Source organism: Natrix helvetica (genome assembly GCF_964273705.1).
Source record: "Natrix helvetica genome assembly, chromosome: 1".
In the NCBI taxonomy this organism is placed as follows: Eukaryota; Metazoa; Chordata; class Lepidosauria; order Squamata; family Natricidae; genus Natrix; species Natrix helvetica.
Window position 1 is genome coordinate 344,923,016 of NC_138548.1, and position 23,110 is coordinate 344,946,125.

At 45.6% G+C, this 23,110-nt stretch overlaps 1 protein-coding gene across 1 annotated transcript; it reads right to left on the reverse strand.

Annotated features, from left to right (window-relative positions):
• Positions 1-991: 991 nt before the first annotated feature.
• Positions 992-10,181, reverse strand: NRM (nurim). Its single transcript, XM_081934746.1, has 4 exons — positions 9,726-10,181; positions 7,326-7,528; positions 5,283-5,459; positions 992-3,186 (listed from the first exon to the last, which is right to left on the reverse strand). Exons 1-4 carry the CDS (start codon positions 9,895-9,897, stop codon positions 2,866-2,868), a joined length of 873 nt encoding a protein of 290 aa, XP_081790872.1. The 5' UTR covers positions 9,898-10,181; the 3' UTR covers positions 992-2,865.
• Between the last annotated feature and the right edge of the window lie 12,929 nt (positions 10,182-23,110).

Here is a 23,110-nt window from a genome sequence, read left to right on the forward strand (position 1 = left end):
ATTTCTGTGGTATTACAGGAAGGAAGAAAAGCTGTTTGGGTAATAAAGAGAATAGGACCTAAATTGAATGCCTCCAGGGCCACTATTCCTGTCTCTCCATTGACAGGGTGCGTTCCGAACTAGGCTTCCCAAGATCATGAAGCCGACTCCTCATCCTGATAAAACCCCTTTTATTTACGTTAAAGGGAATTCCTCTCCAGCAAAGTCCCGGCCAACAGTCTTTCAAGAGATTTCACAACTACAGACCTTTATCAGGGTTGGAGAGCTGCCAGGCCGATATCTTCCAAATGCCACTCTGTAGCAGACAATACTTGGCAAGAAGTCAGGAACAGATCTTCACCCTCATGAATTGAATAAAAGAGGAGCAAAAGGGGAGGGGAGTTTGCAGGAGACAATTTTGCTCCTCTTTTATTCCCTATGGGAGGGGTCATTCACCGTCCACCTTTATTCCCGAGTCGACCCTTGTTCCTTAGCTGTTCCCTTCTCCTGGCAGCTCTGCACATGCGCACACTGGGAACAGGCTCCAGCTGTTCTTCTACCCTACTGATGTTTGACTCTGAAGGCAGCTGATAACTGTCAGACGGCCCAGGCCCCATCTCTGCTTCCAACGCAAAGCCCTCGTCAGAGCCTTCCCCAGACCCTAGAACTGGCCCATGTTCCTCCCCAACCTCCTCACTGTCTGAATCCGCTGGCCACTGGCGGGGCCACAACACGATGCATCGTGCAAGAAACCCAATGAGATTTTTCTTGTCCTCCAAATAGGAACCTTGTTGTGGACTCATCTTTTACAAAGGGTCCTGACTTCCAAAGGTTTTACAAGCTGGAAGGGCTTTTATGCAGATGGAAGCTTATGCATATTATTGAAAGTTCTGCTGAGCATCCAACCCGTAGAGCACCATTGAAGTTGGAGACGGAAAAAAAAGAAAGGATTTCTTTTAACACACAGTAGAACACAGGCAAACAAGCAAGTTTTATCTTTTTTTACAAAATAGATTACGTTTATTTTGCACTGAAATCCAAGATTTGTTTTTTTAAAAGCTTCATTAGTATTACGGTACAGAATTACAATATACATTTACAAGGCCAGAACAAAGTTTTGAAATATTGATGGTGGTCGAGACCACTATAAAATAAGGCAGTAGAAACAGATCTTAGGTAGTGGTAGCCTAGAAATTTTAACTTTCCTCTTCCTACTATATGTAGAGGGTTCCTGTACCTTTAACAAAAGTAAGCATTATAACCAAATAGCCCGGAGGAATCAGACATTTTACTCCTAGAGTGGTGGACTGTGTTCATTTTATTTATTCATCACATCTGTGCAGTTTATAATTAAAAATATGTTCCATTGTAATGTTCCGTACAGGAAGTTGAAGGGTTTTTCTAAGCAGTTAAAGTGCAGGACTTCCATTGCCCACAACCTCCCTAAACTGGTGCCCATAGTGGCCTCCTATGGGGTGGCGTTCAAGATTTCCATAGGGGCATCATGATAAAAGTCCTGTCCCTTTATATATCTTTATACAAAAAAGCTTAGCTTTTTTCACCCTCCCTATTGATGCTACTGGATGGCCCCCAGATGTGACTCTATGACATCATGATGAGGGAGGAGGGGAACCATAATCCAATGGTCTATAAAAGTATTTCTCAACCATGGCAACTTGATATCTGGACTTCAATTCCCAGAATTCCCCAGCCAGCATGCTGGGGAATAACAAGGATAGCTGTATCTGAGAACTCTAGCATGGACAATGTTTCTATTAATCAAGATAATATTTTAAAAGAACAACCCAAGTGAAAATCCCTTAGGAAAATCTAACACTAAGATATTAGTATTAGCATTTGGACTGAAAGCTTTTTGATTTCTTTTTTTTCTTCTATAATCCAAGGAGTTTTCACCTCAGAAACAAGGCACCTTTGCAACAGTAATTAAGCAGCTTAATTAAACCATCACACATACTGTATACTCACAAATCATATTGAAGAAATGCTTCTATAATACCCTTATCACATATTCCTCCAAATAAGTGCACTTGGCTGCTAATATTTTTTTTTAAAGTAAGCATTTGCATGTTGAGGTTAAAACGCTATGATTAAAAATTGTGGCAAGAGATCGGTAAAAGCTCATTTGAAATAAATAAAAAACATGCTATTAATTTTAAAAGCACCCTTTTAAACATTCTCTTAGTCAAAGCAGGCCATTGAAGAGCTAAAGAGCAGCCACTTCCCCCATTTTTTAAAACTTAGAAATGCTCCTGAAAACATATTCTAGAGATGCCTCTTTTCCAGAGTTGGACACGTTTATTTAAACAACTGCTTTGCTCTCCACACAACCATCCAACCTAGAGGCTGCCATGAAAATGGCCAATTATAGCTAGATTTCAATAACTATTAAGGATTCTTAGAGTAAGACAAAAATTCATGATCAAAAAGGATCTCCTTAATATTCTAAAGTGGGATCAAACCCAGGCATCGGTTATTCCAACCTTCTCCAATAAGATCCTAAATAGCACCTCCGTTACATGATCTACAATGCAAGTAGAACTTAGTGTGTTTCAGTCCAGACTATCCCAATTTGACATTCTCCAAATGTGTCGAGGCTAAAACCTCCAACATCTTCATCTAATACTGCTGTTGAGGACAATGAAATTCTAGTCCATAACGATGGAGAAATTTAGCTTAGGAAAGAGTCTTGAGTTACAAGAGACTGAGCCAGTAGCTAACTGGGAGGCAGCCCTTCAAGTCCTTTTTACGTAAAAGCACAATCAAGACAAGATAGGGCGTACTATTCAGTGCTTCGCAAGCAGTCAGACCCCCGCAAAAGTCAGACCCCACCCCTGCAACCAAAACCGGTACCTATCCCACCCTTACTCAGTTGTCCTTGTAGTCTGAGGGGCCGTTTTGGGCCAATAAGCCCCCATAAGCGGCCTCTTCCCGGGAGAAGATTTGGAACTTCTTGTCCAGCTGGGCACGGAGATAGAGGTAGTCCTGTTCATCCAGGCTGTGAGCACAGGTAAGATAGACCGTGAAGAGGGAGGCCAGAAGCAGGCGGTCAAGGGAGAGGCAGGGAACAGCCCAGAGGATAAGCAGAAACTCCACGTACAATGGATGGCGAAGGTGGGAGTAGAGGCGGAGGGCCCGTGAAGACTTCACAGCCAAAGGGTCTCCCATGTCCAAGCAGTAGTAATAAACCTGGGGGTGAAACGAAAGCAACACCTGTTTACGGTTAGAGGCACTCCCAGATTTTAATCTACGTCCAAGGCAGCCTTGGGCTCTCTGCAGATGCTACAGAGGAACAAAGGGCTTCCCATCTGTACTATAGATAGTCCTCGGCTTACGATCACAATTGAGCTCAAAGTTTCTGTTGCTAAGGGAGTTTGGCCCCATTTAGCAGCCTTTCTTGCCGCCGTTAAGCGAATCACTGCAGTTAAGTTAGTAAAATGGATGTTATGTGAATCCTGGCTTCCCCATTGACTTTGCTTGTTGGGAGGTCGCAAAAATGAAGTCACGTGTCCCCCAGGATGCTGCAACCGTCATAAATATGAATCAGTTACCCACCGTCTGAATTTTGATCGCATGACCATGGTCATAATGTGACCTGCAATGGTCATAAGTGTGAACAATTGTCCTAACTCGCTCTTTCAGTGTTGTTGTAACTTTGAATGGTCACTAAATGAATTATTATATGTTGAGGACTATCTGTACTTCACCCCACCCCCCAGGCCTTAGGGCAGGTTCATAGTTGAGCCCCTTTCCTTCCCTTCAAAATGTATTGTTTGCACGGTCCTTGGTACTCTCTGAGTTGGGTTGTTTTCTTGCAGATGTTTTATTACCTACCGTATTTTTCGGAGTATAAGACTCACCTTTTTCCTCAAAAAAGAGGGTGAAAATCTATGTGCGTCTTATACACTGAATACAGCAATTTTGGCCTACCGAAACCCCACCCCCTTTGCAAAAATGGACGTGCATAGCCTTTAGAAGGCTTCCAGAGTGCTCCTGGGGGCTGGGGAGGGCAAAAACGAGCGAAAAACGCCCCCCCCCGGTCCCCAGGAGCACTCTGCAGGCCTCCCAAAGCTCTGTATGCCCCCCCCCTTTTCTTTTTGCAAAAAATGAGGTGTGCAGAGGGTTTGGGAGGCCTCCAGAGTGCAAAAACCTTTTTAAAAAATTTACCTCTTCAAGATCATGGTGTGTCTTATACTCCGGTGCGTCATATAGTTTGAAAAATACAGTAGTTCAGTAACATCTTCAGTGTTAGAAGGGAGTGGGGTTTACTCTGTTTATATATAGTGGCTTACCCTCAGTGTTGGTGGGAGTGCTTTCTTCTTGGTAGTTTCTTGCTTAACTGTTGTGTCAGTGGTGGGTTGCAGGCGGTACGCCCTGGTACGGGCATACCGGATCCTGCCCAGAGCACTGGGCACCGTTCCGGTACGGTGCTCTGGAGGGCCCGCCCGCGCTCCTTACCGTCTTTTGAAACTGTTGGCACTTCCGTGCACAGCACGTACAGCACCTGCGCGATGCTCTGCCGAACAGCTGGAGTGTCGTGGAGGCTTGCGGAAGCGTCGTTTCCAGCTACAACGCATGTGCGTGCCGTGTGTGTGTACATTTGTGTGACACCGGGAACCCACCACTGTGTTGTGTATACTGTTTGACTGTCAATAGCAATAGCAATAGCCCTTAGACTTATATTCCGCTTCACAGTGCTTTACAGCCCTCTCTAAGGGGTTTACAGAGTCAGCCTATTGCCCTCAACAATCTGGGTCCTCATTTTACCCACCTCGGAAGGATGGAAGACTGAGTCCACCTTGAGCCTGGTGAGGATCGAACTGCCAAATTGCAGGCAGCCGGCAGTCAGCAGAAGTAGCCTGCAGTACTGCACTCTAAACACTGCGCCACCACGGCAAGAAAACAACCAAGCCCAGAGAGCACCAAGGACCCCACAGTTCAACCTTGTGTTACAAATATTCTCTTCTATTGGGATGTACTGTCTATTACAGAGAACCTGTCTTCTGGATTAGCACAACCTATTAATTAATTTATTCATTCTCACTTTTTAAGTGCAAGCCGCTCAGAGGCACCTGGAATAGGGTGGCTTCTAAATTTCATTAAAGTGATGTTTGGGGGAGGGGGGGAGTCACCTCCCCCCCCCCCCAATGAAGATAAACGGAGCTACATCAGATGCTGGGCTCACCGTGTTTTTATTTCTCAAACTACCCTATACTGCCTGCAGTATACTGCCTTGCTCACCAAATGGAGAAACACGAAGGGGAAAAACAAATACAACACAGTACCTGCTTGACTCCCATCAGTTCTGCATAATCAAAGATGAGAATGATGCTGAAGATGATTAGCCAAGAGACGAAATGGAGGATAAAGCAGATGAGTGGAACCCAAGTGATCCATGGCTCAGTGTTTGTATTCCAAAGCATAGGACCATCCTGTACTGGCTGCCAATACCTCATCAGCAACTATGTTAAAAGGAAAAAAAAAACCATGACAATACTAGCAGGCACTGCAAAGATATTTAACATGACTGAATGTGAGAAACTCCCGGTCATGCAGGGTATGAATCGAAATAATGGAATTGGAAGGGACCTTGGAGGTCTTCAAGTCCAACCCCCTGCTCAGGCAGGAAACCCTCTACCATTTCAGACAAATGGCTGTACAATTTGTTCTTAAAAGCCTTGGAGCACCCACAAGTTCTGGAGGCAAGTTGTACTTATCAAAACAATGCAAGTTTAAATGCAAGTTAAAATTATAGCCTTCATTATTATCTATTTTTGAAAAAAAACCCTGCCCATTTCTTCGAGTTGAGGAAGAAACTCAATTTGTAGTTTACAACACAATGAAGGATTCTACGTCTAATCCTTGACTGACACTGGATTTTGATGATAAGTCATTGCGGTCGTAAGTTGAGTCACCATGGGACTGCACTCAATTTTTACTACTGTGGTCAAGTGAGTCACTGTGGCTGTTAAGCAGAGGTGGGTTCCTGCCAGTTCTAACCTCTTCTATGGAAGAAGTTCCACAAATCTACAGTGCCGTTGAGAACCGGTTCCAGCTCCCTCCCCCGCCCGTCCGCACATCATCAAGATGAAGAGCGAGAGGAGGAATTCTGGGAGTTGAAGTCCACAAGTCTTAAAGCTGTCAAGTTTGAACACCCCTGGGTTTTTTTCCCCTAAAGGGTTAGGGGTGTGAGAGTCTTGTAAATTGACAGCTTTAAGACTTGCACACTTCAATGCCAGAGTTCCTGAGCCAACATGACTGGAGGAGGAATTCTGGGAGCTGAAGTCCACAAGTCTTAAAGCTGTCAAGTTTCAACACCCCTTGGGTTTTTTTTCTAAAGGATTAGGCATGCAAGGGTCTTGTAACTTGACAGCTTTAAGACTTGCATGCTTCAAATGCCAGAGTTTCTGAGCCAACATTTTGGTTGCTAAGCAAGAGCATTGTTAAGTGAGTTTCACCACATTTAACATGTTGGCCACGCCCACCCAGTCACACAACTGGCAAGCCACTTCCACCCGGTCACATGGCTGGCAAGCCACTCCTACCCAGTCACATGGCTGGCAAGCCACTCCCACAAAGCAGGCCACACCTACAGAAGAGGTTCTAAAAATTTTTGAAACCCACCACTGCTGTTAAGCAAATCGCATGGTCCTGAGTCTGAATCCAGCTTTTCCAATGGGTGTTTTTTCCGGAAAATGACCCCCCCCCCAATTTTTTTTTACAAAAAGCAATAAAGTGACCATGTGATCTGCAACCAGTTATAAAGATGCCAAGCAGCTAAAATGCGATCACCTGTCTGTGACGATGGGGCAGCAATTGTAACTTCAGGGAAAGTTGGTAACTTTCCTTGAAGTTACAATTAAAGTTGGAGTCCGGGGGCGGGCTTCAAATTTTTTTAGCAAGGGGTTCTCTGCCGGGCTGCTGGGTGGGCATGGCCCAGTTGGCCTCCTGCACCACGTTTTTGCCCTCCCTGGGCTCCAGAGGCTTTCCTCCAGCCTCCCCAGGCTCTGAAGGATGGAGGATGGGCCCGTTTCCAGCTTTCCTGAACTTCTGGTAGGCCCTTTTTCGCCCTCCCTGAGCCTCTGTTCATGTCCTGAACTTACCTGCATTCAAAACGGGCTGCATGGGGACTCCTGGGAGGGGAGGGGCCAGCCAGGATTTGGGGGTTCTCTAAACTGCACAGAATCTTAGCTAGAGGTTCTCTCGAACCCCTGCGAACCCCCAGCAGCCCACCCCTGTGACATCGTAACTTCAATTGGCACACCATCCGTAAGTTGAGCTGTACCTGTACAGCTTCCCACTTCAATACTCTAAATCAGTCTGCCTACCTGAAGGGATAAGTCTGTGCAAAAAACATAGACTGTTCTCTGCAAGACCCCAAAGCAGTTGCAGGTCCAGTTTTTGACCCGATCAGAAGCCATCAGGCTGTGCTGAAGGATAAAAAGGATGATGAGGCCCACGTCCATTGTGAGCGAGTGCAGAATCTTGGGATCACTTAGGGCAGTTTTCCACTGAGGATTCGAGGTATCATCTGCAAGAGAACAAGGGAGGAATCTTACACCCTGTATACGGCAGGACATAAAAGAAGACTTGCCAAAGAGGTTTAGAAATGTCTACATCACCTTTTTTAGCTGAGAGTAGAGTTTTGTCAACTGCAACTTTAAGGTGGGTGGGTGGACTTCAATTCCCAGGATTCCCCAGCCAGCTGGGAGGTTGAAGTTCACCCAACTTAAAATGGCTGAGATTGATGAACAATGCCCTAGAACAGGGGTCCCCAAGACCCAATCCATGGCCCAGTGCCGGGCCACAGCCAGTTCAAAACTGGGCTGCGGAAGTGGTGGGTGAGTGCATGGGCATGCATGTACGAAACTGCGTAAGAACAGCACACCTGCAAAACCATCCCCTCTCCTCCTCCACCGCCATTTCCCCCACTGGTTAACTGAGCCAGAAAGGTTGGAGACTGTTGCTCTAAGAGCAGTGATGGCGAACCTTTTAAGAACAGAGTGTCCAAACCCAGAGCACTGGAAACCCAACAACCAGCTGGCTGGCATGCATGCATATCTCAGAAGGCCAACGAACAGCTGGCTGGCACGTATGCACGCCTCAGAAACCCAACGAACAGCTGGCTGGCATGCATGCGCCCCTCAGAAATCCAACAAACAGCTGGCTGGCACATATGCGCACCTCAGAAACCCAACGAACAGCTGGCTGGCATGCATGCGCCCCTCAGAAACCCAACAAACAGCTGGCTGGCACATATGCGCACCTCAGAAACCCAACGAACAGCTGGCTGGCATGCATGCGTGCGTCAGAAACCCAATGAACAGCTGCCTGGCACACATGCGCGCCTCGGAAACCTGATGACCAGCTGGCCACCACAGATGCATGCCTCGGAAACCCGACAACCAGCTGGCCGTCCCTCATGCGTGTCTTGGAAACCCAACAACCAGCTGGCTGAGCTGGGGCAATGGCGCGCATGTCCACAGAGAGGGGTCTGTGTGCCACTTCCGGCACGTATGCCATAGGTTCACCATCACGGCTCTAGCGGAATTCTTGAAATAATTGTGAGGTCTCAGGTAACCCCTGCATAGAAAAATATTACATCTACAGTTAGCAAAGAGGGGTGCTTTGGGGCTACCTGAAGTCTCAGGCAGTCCGTAGTCTGTCCAACCCAGTCTGGAGAACTACTGGAAATGGAGTGAAAGGACATGGGCCTTTAAACATCTGATTTTTCCCCCTTATATTTTACAAGTTGCACTTCAAAACCTGGTGGGCACAGCTCACTCAGCATCCCGAATATTCATTCCCACAGTAGAAAGCATAAAAGGACTGTAATGTTTGCAATCCAAAGACAGTAAAACAAGGGGGGGGAATCATTTTGAGGAGTATGAACATTTTGTGCAAGCCGTAGGGATAGGAACAGTTTTCTGGGACTGAGTGTGGGCTGAAGCTATCGCCTGAAAACCAGTTTTTATCCTTGATCAAATGCCCAGATCTTTCAGTGACAGAAGCAGAATCCTGCCAAAGATGACTTCTAAATATTACTGCAAAGTTTTTGACCTAGCAGCTTATTCAGGAGGGCAGCAAGAACCAAACATTCCTAGCAGAGGACAGCTGGATGACAGTTCCATTGCTTTCAACATCTTATTATATATGGCTACGATTTGGCAATGATTTGTTCAATACACTCTCACTGGTGGTTGGATTCACACCATAGTCTAAGCCACGAATGTGGATTTCCTATTCGAGTTTATTATACTGTCAGAACGCAGCCAATGATACTAGTTCGCTCGTGCCATCCATTACTGTAAATAAAAGTCCCAAATACGTGCAGCGTGCGTGCCCAGCCATAAATGTTTGGCAGCACGGAGGAGCATTCACTCATTTCTATTTCCAGTCTTGCCATGTTTTTCAAAGGGCCTCCGGGCAGAAGCAAGCTGCGGCTCGAAACGTTGCCACACAGACCACGCGAGGGGAGTTGCAGCATGGAAATCTTCCCTGGCGCTGCAACCGAAGCGCCTTAAGTTTTAATTCGCTATTTTAAACCCATCCGAGGAATCTGTTGCTGGTCGTTCTCCCAGGGAGATCGATTTAGATCGGAGAGGATCAAACTCATCCAAAAAACAACAACAACAACCAACCACCCACCTCTCCAAATGTCTGGGAAAGCAGCCCACGCCGCACACAGCCAAATCGCAGGTTCTGCTTCGGGATCTCCCCGTTCTTACCTGGATTCACGCCGGTCCCGTGGGGGGGAGGAGGAGGAGACGCAGCCCCCGCGGGCAGCTGCAAAAAGACGGCACGGAAGGAAATAAAACGGATCAGCTCCACGGCGGTCCCGAAGGTGAAAAGGAAATTGCCCAAGGCCGGGATCATCAGCAGGAACTGCAAAGCAGCCATGGCGAGGATTAAAAAAAAAAGAAAAGAAAAAAAGAGCTTCTCCCGCCGCTTGGAAGGAACGCCCAGCTGCGGGTGGGGCTTTCCCCGGAATCCGCACACCCTCCCGTGACGTCACAATCGTGGCGTTCCTTCTCCTCCTCCGCCCCTCCCCGGAGTGAGAGGGCTTCCCTAGAATCCCCAGGTCCGCCTTTGTTCTAATGACGTCACATACTTCGGGCGTTTGGGGCGGGGGGAAGAGCCCTTCTTGGAGGATCCCATGACGTCGAAGCCTATATGTAACGCTGCTAAACTCTGGATCCCTGACGGCACGCCGGAAATCCATTCGCTAAAAGAAAAAAAAAACCTCTCGCGTTCCCATCCTGGGATCACGCCAAAATAAAAGCTGCGTAAATCCTACTTCGCTTTTTTCCTTGCGTTAGGAAAAAGAAGTGTGTGTGTGTGTGTGTATGTGTATGTGTATCTACCTACCTACCTACCTACCTACCTACCTTCCTTCCTTCCTTCCTTCCTTCCTTCCTTCCTTCCTTCCTTCCTTCCTTCCTTCCTTCCTTCCTTCCTTCCTTCCTTCTTTCTTTCTTTCTTTCTTTCTTTCTTTCTTTCTTTCTTTCTTCTATCTAGAGAGACAGACAGACAGACATTTTGTGTTCCCGGACATATTTTTGCGCCTTAGGATAAAACCAGAGGAACTCACACATCTGTTTCCAGGGCCTTAAATGTCAAATATATGTTTATGTACCGGTCCGACAAAACCACGGAAGGTCTTGAGATCCTCAGCAGGGGGCAGTAGCGTCTAGCGGGACTTATCCCAGATGTTAGCCAGCTGGTCCTTGGGTGGGGAAGCCTGGGGTTTCTTGGGGGAGGCTGGGAAGGAAGTGGGAAGAGGGGGGAACATCTGGGCAAGCCGTGCCTTTTTGTGGCAGGAAAACTGGATGGGTGCAGTGCCAGGTATTGTGACTATCGTGGTTCAAGGGATCTTTTAGTATTAATGCATTGAATGCGGTTTCCAAGCTATCAGTTTTAAAACTTGATTGATCATGGCATCTTTGACTCCTAGCAACCACATAAGCAGATGTTCTCCAAGATGACCTGTCCCCCACCGATTCTTTCATGCATTCCAATGATGACCTCATGGCAGGGGTGAAACCCAGCAGGTTCTGGAGAACTGGTAGTGGAAATTTTGAATAGTTTGGAAAACTGGCAAATGCCACCTCTGGTTGACCCCAGAGTGAGGTGGGAACGGAGATTTGCAGGATCATTCCCCTGCCACGCCCACCAAGCCACACCATGCCCACCAAGCCATGGCCACAGAACTGGTAATAAAAAAAATTGAAATTCACCACAGCCTCATGGCCTCTGTAACTGAGTCCATCCCCCTTGCTGTGATCATCATCCTTTCTTTTCTAGGTTTTATTGTCTTTGTTTTCATAGCTCTGAGCGGCACAGTCATTGGCAATCAGGCAATCTACGGTTAATACATTATTATTAATATTATTAAAACCAACAAAGAAGGAGGACCTAATCTATGTTCACACACCTGCACTTTTTCTGGTTTCTGAGGGACTGGCACAGTCCTTCAAAAGCAGATACTATTCTGAAAAAAAAAGAGACTATTGCTAATAATTAAATCACCTATCATTGCATCTGGTTATATAAAATGTATCTGTTGTAATTTATATTATATACCAGAGATTAGTGATCAAATAAACCGTCTCTCTCTATGATATGCATTTAGACATATTTACCTTTGAATGCAAGATACCAGATCCTGATTATTTAGGTGTAATGCATAGGTTCACATTGAATTGTTACATAATGGGTTCATGCTCCAAATATTTAAACATTTCAGACTTAAGCACACATTAGCAAAGGGATGTGACTCATCTCTTTAAGATGACAGTGAGTTATTTTGGTGGTTAAGAGCTCCAGTTCTTTAAACAAGTTAATGTATACAACTGATAGCATTTTTTGCTTCCAAACTATTTTTAGGGATGAGTTCTTTAAAGGTAAAGGCTCCCCTGGCATCCTGCCCCATACATCCCTACGACCAATCCGCTTGCACAGAGAGGGACTTCTCCGGGTGCCGTCCACTAAACAGTGTCGGGGGGCGACACCCAGGAGTAGGGCCTTCTCTGTGATGGGCCCAGCCCTTTGGAATGACCTCCCCCTCAACATTAGGATTACCTCCGATCTCCGCTCCTTCCGTGTAAAGCTCAAGACCCACCTTTTTCAATTATCTGGCCTGGCTCAACCGTAGTTCCATCCTATTCCTCCTGACAGTCTTTTTTAAATTCGTAATTTTTAAATTGGGGTATTTTAATTGCAAATTTTATTACTATTATTGTATGTATTTAATGACTGTTACCTCCTCCGTGTACGTGTATGTGTATGTGTGTATGTGTATGTGTATATGTATATATATATGTGCTTTTATTGTACGCCGCCCCGAGTCCCTTGTGGAGAGGGAGCGGCTAACAAATTAAATTTATTATTATTATTATTATATGTGCTGGTCATTCCTGACTCTAGAGGGTGATGCTCATCTCTGTTTCAAAGCTGAAGAGCCAGAGCTGTCCGAAGATGTCTCCCTGGTCATATGGCCGGCATGACTAAACACCAAAGGCATATGAAGCTTTGTTACCTTCCCATCAAAGTGATCCCTATTTTTCTATTTGCATTTTTACATGCTTTCGAACTGCTAGGTTGGCAGAAGCTGGGACAAGTAACGGGAGCTCACTCTGTTACGCGGCGCTGTGGATTTGAACCACCAAACTGGTGACATTTCTGATCGACAAGCTCAGCATCATAGCCACTGAGCCACCGCGTCAGTTCTTTAGTCCTACATAAAATTTTGATCCCACATCCCCTTTCTTCAAACTTTTTCAGATTCATCAGACATGATGTTTTATGCTTTTAGAATGTTATGCTTGTAATCCTGAATTTCTTCCCCCCAGCTCACGTTAGCAAGAATATCTTTCAGTTTGTATCTTCATTACCTGCAGTATAGCTACTTCTCAACTTATGATCAGTTGTTTACCAAGTTACAATGGACCACCGCCCAAGAGACTTAGAACCGAGTTTGGAAGTTCTGATGTTGCACCCCGTTATGGTCCTTCATGGTCATTGACTGCATTTTAGGTACTTGGCAATTGGCCCACATTTAGAATAGAATAGAATAATAGAGTTGAAGGGACTTTGGAGGTCTTCTAGTCCAACCCTCTGCTCAAGCAGGAAACCCTACACCATTTCAGACAAATTGTTGTCCAATCTCTTCTTTAAAATTTCCAGTGTTGGAGCAACCACAACTTCTGGATGCAAATTTTTCCATTGATTAATTGTTCTGTCAGGAAATTTCTCCTTAGTTCTAAGTTGCTTCCCTCCTTGATTAGTTTCCACCCATTGCTTCTTGTTCTGCCCTCAGGTGCCTTGGAGAATAGTTTGACTCCCTCTTCTTTGTGGCAACCCCTGAGATATTGGAACACTGCTATCACGTCTCCCCTAGTCCTTCTTTTCATTAAACTAGACATACCCAATTTCTGCAACCGTTCTTAATATGTTTTAGCCTCCAGTCTCCTAATCATCTCCTTTGCTCTTCTCAAACATTTACAACTGTTTGCTACGCCCTGTGGTCACATGAGTGTGGTTTACAATGTTTTTGTTGGAAACCAGCATTTAACTTCCAGTTTCCAGTTAAAACCAGACCATAGTAAACAATGGGTTCACTTAATGACCGCCCCATTTGCTTAACAACCACTGCAAAAAAGATTGTAAAATGGGTCCAGTCATGTGGTCACCCATCTTATAAGATGGTCATGACTTATAACCATAATTGCCAGGCTAAATTATGATTGTAAGTCAAGGATGATCTGTATATTTGGTGCCACGTTTTTGGGGTGAGTGGGTGCAACACCAATTCTCTATTATCAGCTTGGAAGTATTTTGGAATCAAGAAGGATGATCACAGCCCGTGTGAGCAAAAGTGGTCAGCACAACCTTTCGCCTTTAGATACAAACCACGTTAGCTGTGGAGGATGAGATTGCAGTCCAGTGTATCCCCTGAAACCCCAAGTGGTTTTGAAGATTCTTCCCAATCTGTCAGGAGAAGATTATAAATTGCTTTATTCCTACAAAACCTGACATCAATATGAAAATAGAAAAGTTCAAAGAAATAGTGCAAGATTGGAAAATGAGGACAGACCTAGCCCATCGAATCACCAAGGGTTGGACTTGATTGAATGGATAACATCATCATCATCATCATCCCTACAACTCTTGGCAAAGGCAATACCAAATTAAAAGAAGGGTAGAAAAATTGCTTTCAACTCAGTGGGGACTTTTCCAAGCAGACACAGGAAGGGCAGAATACATTTTTCAAAGTCCATTCGGTGCTTAACTCTTTTCCGCTGAAGTCAATTGGAAAATGACAGTTCTTTGCCCAATGCTGGAAGCAAAACAATACACCGCCGGATGAATTAGTGATAAAAAAAACTTTGGAGTGCGCAGAGATGGACAAACTAACTCAAAAATTAAAGGACAAAGAAGAATCGGAATACTACGAAATTTGGAATAAGTGGTATGAATGGTTGGATAATAAGAAAAACAATTAAGCCGAAAACAATATACATAAATAAACATAGAACTGTATATAAAAGTAGGTAAATATATTAAATATCATAAAAATGTATAGATAAGATGACATAAGGATTGTAATATATGGTAAAGAGAGGAAAACATACATAGATACGACGATGTAACATTGTACAAACTGTTGATATAAAGATTGTAACATGTGATAAAAAGACAAAAACAATAAAAAAGTATTACAAAAAAAAGGAAAATGACAGTTCTACAAACCATAAATCAATGAATGAATGATTGAATCAGTGAGTGAATTAATTAATTAATTAATCCAATAAGGACAAGAAGTGCAGATTAGGAACAATTTTCTTGGATTATTGTCTGGAAGGCAAAGTTGTATGCCAGAGCCAATCACAAATGGGCCTACTGCAGATCCCATCAGCCAAAGAGGGTTGACTGACAGAGACTAGAAGACAGTTCTTCTCAAGCTGTAGCCCCTGCTGTGTGAAATATTCTTCCCCACAAGGCTTAAAATCGACCCAACCCTGCAGGCCTTTTGTTAGGCTTTAAAAAGTTAGCTCTATGCCTGAGTCTGGAGCTCTGAATGTGCCAAGGGCCTAGTTTCTTGACTTTACTGTTAATGGGTTAACTATCCTGGCAGCTGTATGTATTTATTTTGGATGTTTTTTATTGTTTTAAATGCTTCTTAAATTGTTTTTAATAGTTTAGGAACAGTGAGCCACCCAGAGTCATTGGTTGAGATGGGTGGCTATAAAATTGAATACATACAAGTATATAATCAAATGCAAATATCCTGTAAACAGAGGGATAAATACCTGCCTATATTAGGCACAGAGCATCTCTGTTCCTCCACTGCAATGTCCATCATCCCTGAGGCCATGCCAGATCTCAAGCTGATGGAGTTGGCATCTAATGAAAATGTGAAGGGCGGATTCTCTTCTCTGAAATGGGCCTCCTGCGCTTTGAGTGTGGCGTTAGTTGTGACTCCAGAGCAGGGGTGGAAGTATGGTTATTGCCAAGGGGTGGGTTCTACTGGTTCGGTAGTAAAAAAAAAAAAGTGCTTCCACACGCATGCATATTTTCATTTAAAACGATCTGCACGTTAAAAAAAGAATTAAAAATTTCATTTTTTAATGAAGACTGTTCTGCGCTTGTGCAGAACAGAAAATCAAGATAGCGCTCCCGATCATAGAACTGGTACAGTCACGTGTCCGCCGGAGTTACTACCTATTTGGCCAAACCGGACCAAATAGGTAGGAACCCACCTCTGTTGTTTCTATTGGCCTCCTAGGCCCCTACCCCAGACATCACCAGATGTGAGATCCTCTTTGTGAAGCTTCACCATAGGGATCAGTGGGGATTGCTGCTTACTTCCTTTGCTCCATGTAGTGTAGCTACATGCTGCCTGTGTGGCTGGTCTTACCATTTGGTATTTATTTTTTAAGCTATTGATTTATTAAGAAAACCCACCTCTGTTGTCTCTATTGGCCTCCTGGGCCCCTACCCCAGACATCACCAGATGTGAGCCACCAAACCAGGGGTGGGTTCCTGCCAGTTCTAACCTCTTCTGTAGAAGAGGTTCCACAAATCTACAGTGCCGTTTAGAACCAGTTCCAGCTCCCTCCCTCCCCCCCCGCCTGTCCGCACATCATCAATATGAAGAGCGAGAGGAGGAATTCTGGGGGTTGAAGTCCACAAGTCTTAAAGCTGTCAAGTTTGAACACCCCTGGGGTTTTTTTTCCCTAAAGGGTTAGGGATGCAAGGGTCTTGCAACTTGACAGCTTTAAGACTTGCACACTTCAATGCCAGAGTTCCTGAGCCAACATTTTGGTTGCTAAGCAAGAGCGTTGTTAAGTGAGTTTCACCACATTTTACAAGTTGGCCATGCCCACCCAGTCACATGGCTGGCAAACCACTCCCACCCCGGTCACATGGCCGGCAAGCCACTCCCACAAAGCAGGCCACACTTACAGAAGAGGTTCTAAACAAATTTGAAACCCACCACTGCACCAAACTCACCTGCATTTACAGAAAAGTAAAAGTCCAAATACAAAACCAAATAAACTGTTACCCTTCCTGGCGACAACTATAGGAAATCATTGATGTATGACTGTGTACAGCACCCCGTGGGCTGCATCTGACCCATGCTCTACAGTTGTATCTCCAAACTGGGGCAAAGAAACATTCCAGAGTCATGCAAACACAGTTCTCACAAACAGATAAAATATTGCTAGGGCTCCAGAACATGTGTTTGGGGTTCAAGCTTCCTGCTCTATCAACTCAAGCTATTTCCTCTTAGATAATGAGCCCTAATTAAAGTATACTTTTAATTGGCTGAGCAATGTGTTTCGTGTTCCTCGGACAAAAAGAGTTACTGAGTGGGTGGCACAATTGCTAAGAACAATGAAGCCATTATATTTGGCTATGCTTCTATGACTCTGATCCTCCGTTTTAATTTTTAGGGCAGGAATCACCATCAAACCCTGACATGAAGCTGGGAACTTACTTCCAGATAAACAAGGCAGATTGGCAGGACACTGCCCATAAGAACTGAGGCAACGAGGAAGAAAATATTTTGAGGCTATAATTCAGTAGATTTATCCCTATATTTGTTGCCTCAGAAAGCCAAACCAAAGTGCCTTACAGTAGAGTTTCACAGACTTGATAACTTTTTAAAATATTGCTTTAGAGCAAAATCGTCAAACTCAATTTTATTGAGGGCTGCATCGGGGTTGTGTTTGACCCGGGGGGGGGGCATGGGGCATGGCCAGCTTGATGTCTCTCGTGTGGGGGCACCTGTAGTGGCCCAGGGGGGCTGGGGGGGGATCCTCCTGCAGCTCTCTGCCAGTGAAAACGTAGGTGGGGAAGGCTGCATGCAACGCTGCCATGCTCCGTTTTTACTGGCAGAGGCAACCCGGTCCGATCCTTCACTATTTCCAGGGCAGCCCCATGGGCCAGATCTAAGCACCCCTTGGGCTGCGTCTGACCCACGATTTGGTGAGGAATTTTAGGGCCACCATCTTGACAGCATTAGGTTAAGAAGCAGCAGCAGTAAAGGAGTTCCCAAAGCATCCTTAGTGAGCCCAATAGAGGAGACTATTTGTAGCTCAGGATTGAAATGGTTGGTTTTTTGTAGACGTTTTATTACCCAAATTAGGTAACATCATCAGTGCTAGTCTGGAATTGGGTATGTCTAGTTTAATGAAAAGAAGGACATGGGGTGACATGATGGCAGTGTTGCAATATCTCAGGGGCTGCCACAAAGAAGAGGGAGTCAAGCTATTCTCCAAGGCACCTGAAGGCAGGACAAGAAGCAATGGGTGGAAACTAATCAAGGAGAGAACCTAGAACTAAGGAGAAATTTCCTGAGAGAACAATTAATCAATGGAACGACTTGCCTCCGGAAGTTGTGAATACTCTGAACTGGAAGTTTTAAAGAAGAGATTGGAGAACTGTTTGTCTGGAACAATCTTTTGCTTGAGCAGAGGGTTGGACTAGAAGACCTCCAAGGTCCCTTCCAACTCTGTCATTCTGCTAACATCCTATGGCGAACCTTTTTTGGCTTGTGTGCCATAAATGGGGGGAGTGCAGGGGGGTTGTGCATGGGCGTACCGCACCCCTAATGCAATGCGAGACCCCCCCAGCACGCATGCACGCATGACAGGTGCTCCCCCCATTTTTTGCATGCTTTTTTCGCCTTCCCCAGGATCCAGAGGCTTTATAGGAGCTTGGGGAGGTCAAAAACAGCCTCCCCTGCCCCCCTCCGGAGACTCTCCGGAGGCTTCAGGAGCTTCCCTGAAGCCTCCGGAGGGCAAAAAACGACCCTACAAGCAAACCGGAAGTTGCTCGTAGGGCTGTTTATAGTCCTCCGGAGCCTTCAGGAGGCTTCCCTGAAGGGTCCAGAGGACTAAAAACGACCCTACGAGCAAACCGGAAGTCCGTTCCTGAACTTTTGGTTTTCCCGTAGGGGCGGTTTTTTGTGCTCTGGAGGCTTCAGGGAAGCTCCTGAAGCCTCTAGAGCCTTGTTCCCCAACCCCCGGGCCGCGGACCGGTGCCGGTCCGTGGATCAATCGGCACCGGGCCGCCCGAGGAACTTCCGCTTCCTGATTGGCCGAAAGGCAAACCTCATGCCATTGGCCGAGGAGGAGGCGCCACGGGAGGACTGAGGACTCGAGGTTGGAGATGCGGGGACTGAAGAGAAGCTGCCGTAAGATAAGTGCACGGAGGGGGGGGGGACTCAGCACTATCAAACGGAAAGAGGAGCAGCAGTGGTTTTATTAGAATGCCCTCTCATTCACCCAGGCCTATTGCACTTATTTAGGTCAACAACTCCTGGGTCGAATGTGTTTGTGCAGGTTCAGGCATAAGTGCACGGAGGGGGGGGGGTTCTCTGCTATTGAGGAGACTCAGCACTATGGCGAGATGATCTCTGTATTGAAAGGGGGAATGCTGGGGCATCTCTGTATTGAAAGGGGCATGCTGCCATCTCTGTGTTGAAAGGGGCACGCTGGCATCTCTGTGTTGAAAGGGGCACGCTGGCATCTCTGTATTAAAAGGGGCACTACGTTCGAGACAACAACTCTGCCGGTGTTCTGGATTAAAGTCATGGCGGAATACCCTGAGATTGCCACCACAGCACTTAAATCCCTATTGCCATTTCCGACAACCTATCTGTGTGAAGCGGGGTTTTCTGCAGTGACAGCAACCAAAACAAAACAACGGAATAAACTGGACATAAGCAACACACTTCGGGTGTCATTGTCTCCTATTACCCCCAGATGGAACCATCTCGTTGCAAAGAAACAAGCTCAGGGTTCTCATTGATTTGGCATTCTAGTGAGTTAAATAAAATAAATCACTTTATATTCATTTTTTGGTGTAGCTGTATTTTATTTTGAAGGCATGTTTAAATACAATTAAATGAAAATTATTAAATGAAAACAAGCGGGCCACGGAAAAATTATCAAACATTTACCGGTCCGCGGCGATAAAAAGGTTGGGGAGCACTGCTCTAGAGGACCTCCGGGGGCCCCGGGGGAGGCTGTTTTCACCCTCTCCCAGCTTCTATAAAGCCTCTGGAGCCTGGGGAGGGTGAAAAATGGCTTTCAAAAAGGCTGAACTCAGCTTGCCAGCGTGTGCATATGCGCAGGCCAACTGACAGGGCAACACCTTGCGTGCCCTGACAAATGGCTACACATGCCACCTGTGGCATACGTGCCATAGGTTCACCATCCCGGTCATATGGAGTCTACCCAGATAATCTTCTCATATAAGGTTTTTCATTGGAAAAGGCGTGGTATAGATTAACTGTGGAAGTGGGTGGAAATACAAAACAGCAAAGATATTTCTGAAAACCAGCTCAAGAGATGTTGGACCATGCTTTCATTGCTGAATGTTCAGGAACAGTGGTGGGATTCAAAAATTCTTTACTACCGGTTCTGTGGGCATGGCGTGGCTTGGTGGGCGTGGCAGGGGAAGGATACTGTAAAATCCCCATTCCCTCCCCACCCCACTAAGCTGGTTTCCAGGCAACAGAATAAGATCCAGCTGATCAGCTGGGATGCCGATCAGCTGGAACTCGGGAGCATGGGAATAGAAGGGGGTGGAACCAGTCAGAGGTGGTATTTACTGGTTCTCCGAACTACTCAAATTTTCTGCTACCGGTTCGCCAGAACCAGTCAGAACTGGCTGTATAACACTCTGCTCTGGAGGTATAGTCACTATGGAAGAGAAAGCAATATTACAACTTGATTGTTGAGGACAAGTCAAAACGTCTTGCCTTTTGTGTTTGTGATAAACCTCTCAAACAATCTATTGTTTAGATTACCCGTCCAGCGCTCAGCCGCCATTTCACCTTGATTTTTACACTTCAATATTTCCACATCAATATCTATGCACCTTTATTTAAACCTTATTTTCTGACTCATAATTTTCCTTCAGGCACATACCTAAGGATGAATGCGCTGCCAAGGTAAATCATATTCCTTCTTCCGTTTTGATCCAGTGTTTATCTGGAATGATGTGTGTGGGTGTGGCCAACAAGTTTTTTGGGCCACCTGTGTCGGGGTAGAAGCTACACAGTGTTTAACAACTGAGCAGCCTTAAAAAGTGATCCTCTGTATGAAGCCATCGTCTTTTTTTTTCTAGTTGAGAATTTGTGTGTCACACAAATTGTGAACATTCACCACTCCTCCTTCTAGCACTGATCATTGTTATTATTATTATAGCTTCTAGCACTAATATTGTTACCTATTTGGGGTAAGGAAACATCTGTAAGAAAATAATCAATGACCCTTCCTCCTTCTCTTTTGGAAAAGGGATGGGACCCCAAAGTCCAATGCACAGCTCTCTTCACAAATTTGTTCAAATGGAAATATGGAACAGGACAGGGGAGGGCTTCAAAAATTGCAGCAATGGGTTTGCTTTCTCTTGCTGGGTGGGCATGGCCAAGTCGGCCTCCTGCATCACAGGGGGGGGGTTTCACCCTTCTTAGGCTCCGGAGGCTTTCCTTGAGCCTCCGTGATGTCAAAAACTGCTTCCCCTGGGCTCTGGAGGCCCTCCAGAGGCGGGAAACAGGCCTGTTTCTGGACTTCTGGAACCTCTGGTAGGCCTGTTTTCCACCCTTCCCGAGCCCCCTCAAGGGGCCTGCACTTACCTGGCATAATGAAAGGGCCACGTGGAGACTTCTGGGATGGGCAGGGTGGGGTGGGAGGGGCGGGGCCAGCCAGGGGTGGCATTTGCGGGTTCGTAGAACTGGGCAGAATCCTAGTTAGAGAGTCACCCAAAGTTGTGCGAACTCCCAGCAGCCCAACCCTGGAACAGGACAAAGCAAGGGAACAAAACTGATGGGTTATTTTGCTTTTTCCTTTTCCATTATTTTCACATTCTACTTAAATACTTTCCCATTCGATGGGTGAAATAGATATCAAGCCCTGGACATCTCCATGAGATTCCTACTGTTTACGACTTCTTGCTTAACTAAGGAAAATGTAGCAATGGAAAATTCTATATTTCTATAGTGCAACCAATTGTGCTTCAGTCTTTCATTAGCATTCAGTGATGAAGTCACTACAGTATTTAGATCATAGCACAGTTGGGCGAGATCAATGGCATAATTAATTAGGAGCCGAGGAAGGTATGAAAGGAGTGATTATCACATCCATTATTGTCCATCATAAATGTGTGTAACTTCCTTTGGTTTGGTAACCTTATTAGATTTTGTGCAGCATGCCAAGGACTGAATTTCAGAAGTAGGGGAGGTTGAGCTTTTGATTATTAGTCCCCTCATTCCCCAAAATGCAAAAAAAAAAAAAAAGATTACAATTTGGTTCCTATCCTCTCTGAGCAAACTTTGGGGACTAAAAAAAGGATGCTGGCAAGTGACATTGGGCCCCGAGATACACTTTTTGCAGTCTGGTGTACATGCCGAGTTGTAATAAAATAGTATTTATTATGGTTTGAAGACTTACAATCCAAATTACTACAGTGGATGAGAAAACATAGGTCGTCCTTGACCAAAATTGAGCCCAAGAATTCTGTTGCCAAGTTAAGTGGTTTTTGCCCCATTTTAGGACTTCCCTTGCTACAGATGTTAAGTGAGTCACTGCAGGTGTTCAGTTAGTAATACGGTTGCTAACTGAATTTGGCTTCTCCATTGACTTTGCTCATCAAAAGTTTGCAAAAGGTGATCACAGGACCCCGAGACACTGCAACCATCCTTCAGGCATACATGCTAGTTGCAAAGTGTCTGAATTTTGATTACATGACCATGGTCATAAGTGGCAAAAACAGCAATGTTCCTACCGGTTTTCACGGGTTCAGTGGAACCGGTAGTGGAAATGGCGACTGGGTCTCCGAACCGGTAGGGATGGCATCAGTGGTGGGATGCAAATCCCGTTCCAATGGGTACAGTTGGAACGGGGCCGGCGGCGTCCTCATCTTAGCGCCTCCGTGATGCTCCAGCTGCTCTGCGGAGCGTTGCACAGGTACTATACGCGCTATGCGCCTGCACGGAAGCGCAGAAGCCTTTAAACACCGTACCGGGACGGTATCTGGTGCTCCGGGCTGGCTCCAGTATGCCACTACGGGGGCATACCGCCTGCAACCCACCACTGGATGGCATGCTCGCCATGCCCCTGAACCGGTTCCCTGGTCACCATGACATCTTATTTTAACCTTTTAAAATGTTCTGCGCATGTGCGGACCTATTTATAGGCAACTGCGCACGTATGTAGAGCATGCGTCAGGCGCACATGTGAGCAAGGTGAAACCCACCCCTGAAAAACAGTTGTAGGTCACCTTGTTCAACCCCGTTTTAATTTCAAACGATCACTACACAAATGGTTGTCAGTCAAGAATTTACCTGTACTGCAGTGGTGAAATTCATTTTTTTTTTACTACCGGTTCTGTGAACGTGGTAGGGGAAGGATACTGCAAAATCCCCATTCCCTCCCGACTCCTGGGGCCAAGCCAGAAGTGGTATTTGCCCGTTCTCCAAACTACTCAAAATTTCCGCTACCGGTTCTCCGGAACCTGTCAGAACCTGCTGAATTTCACCCCTGCTGTACTGTGTTTCCCCCCCCCTTTTTTTTTTTAGCAAGGAACAAACCAAAGCAAT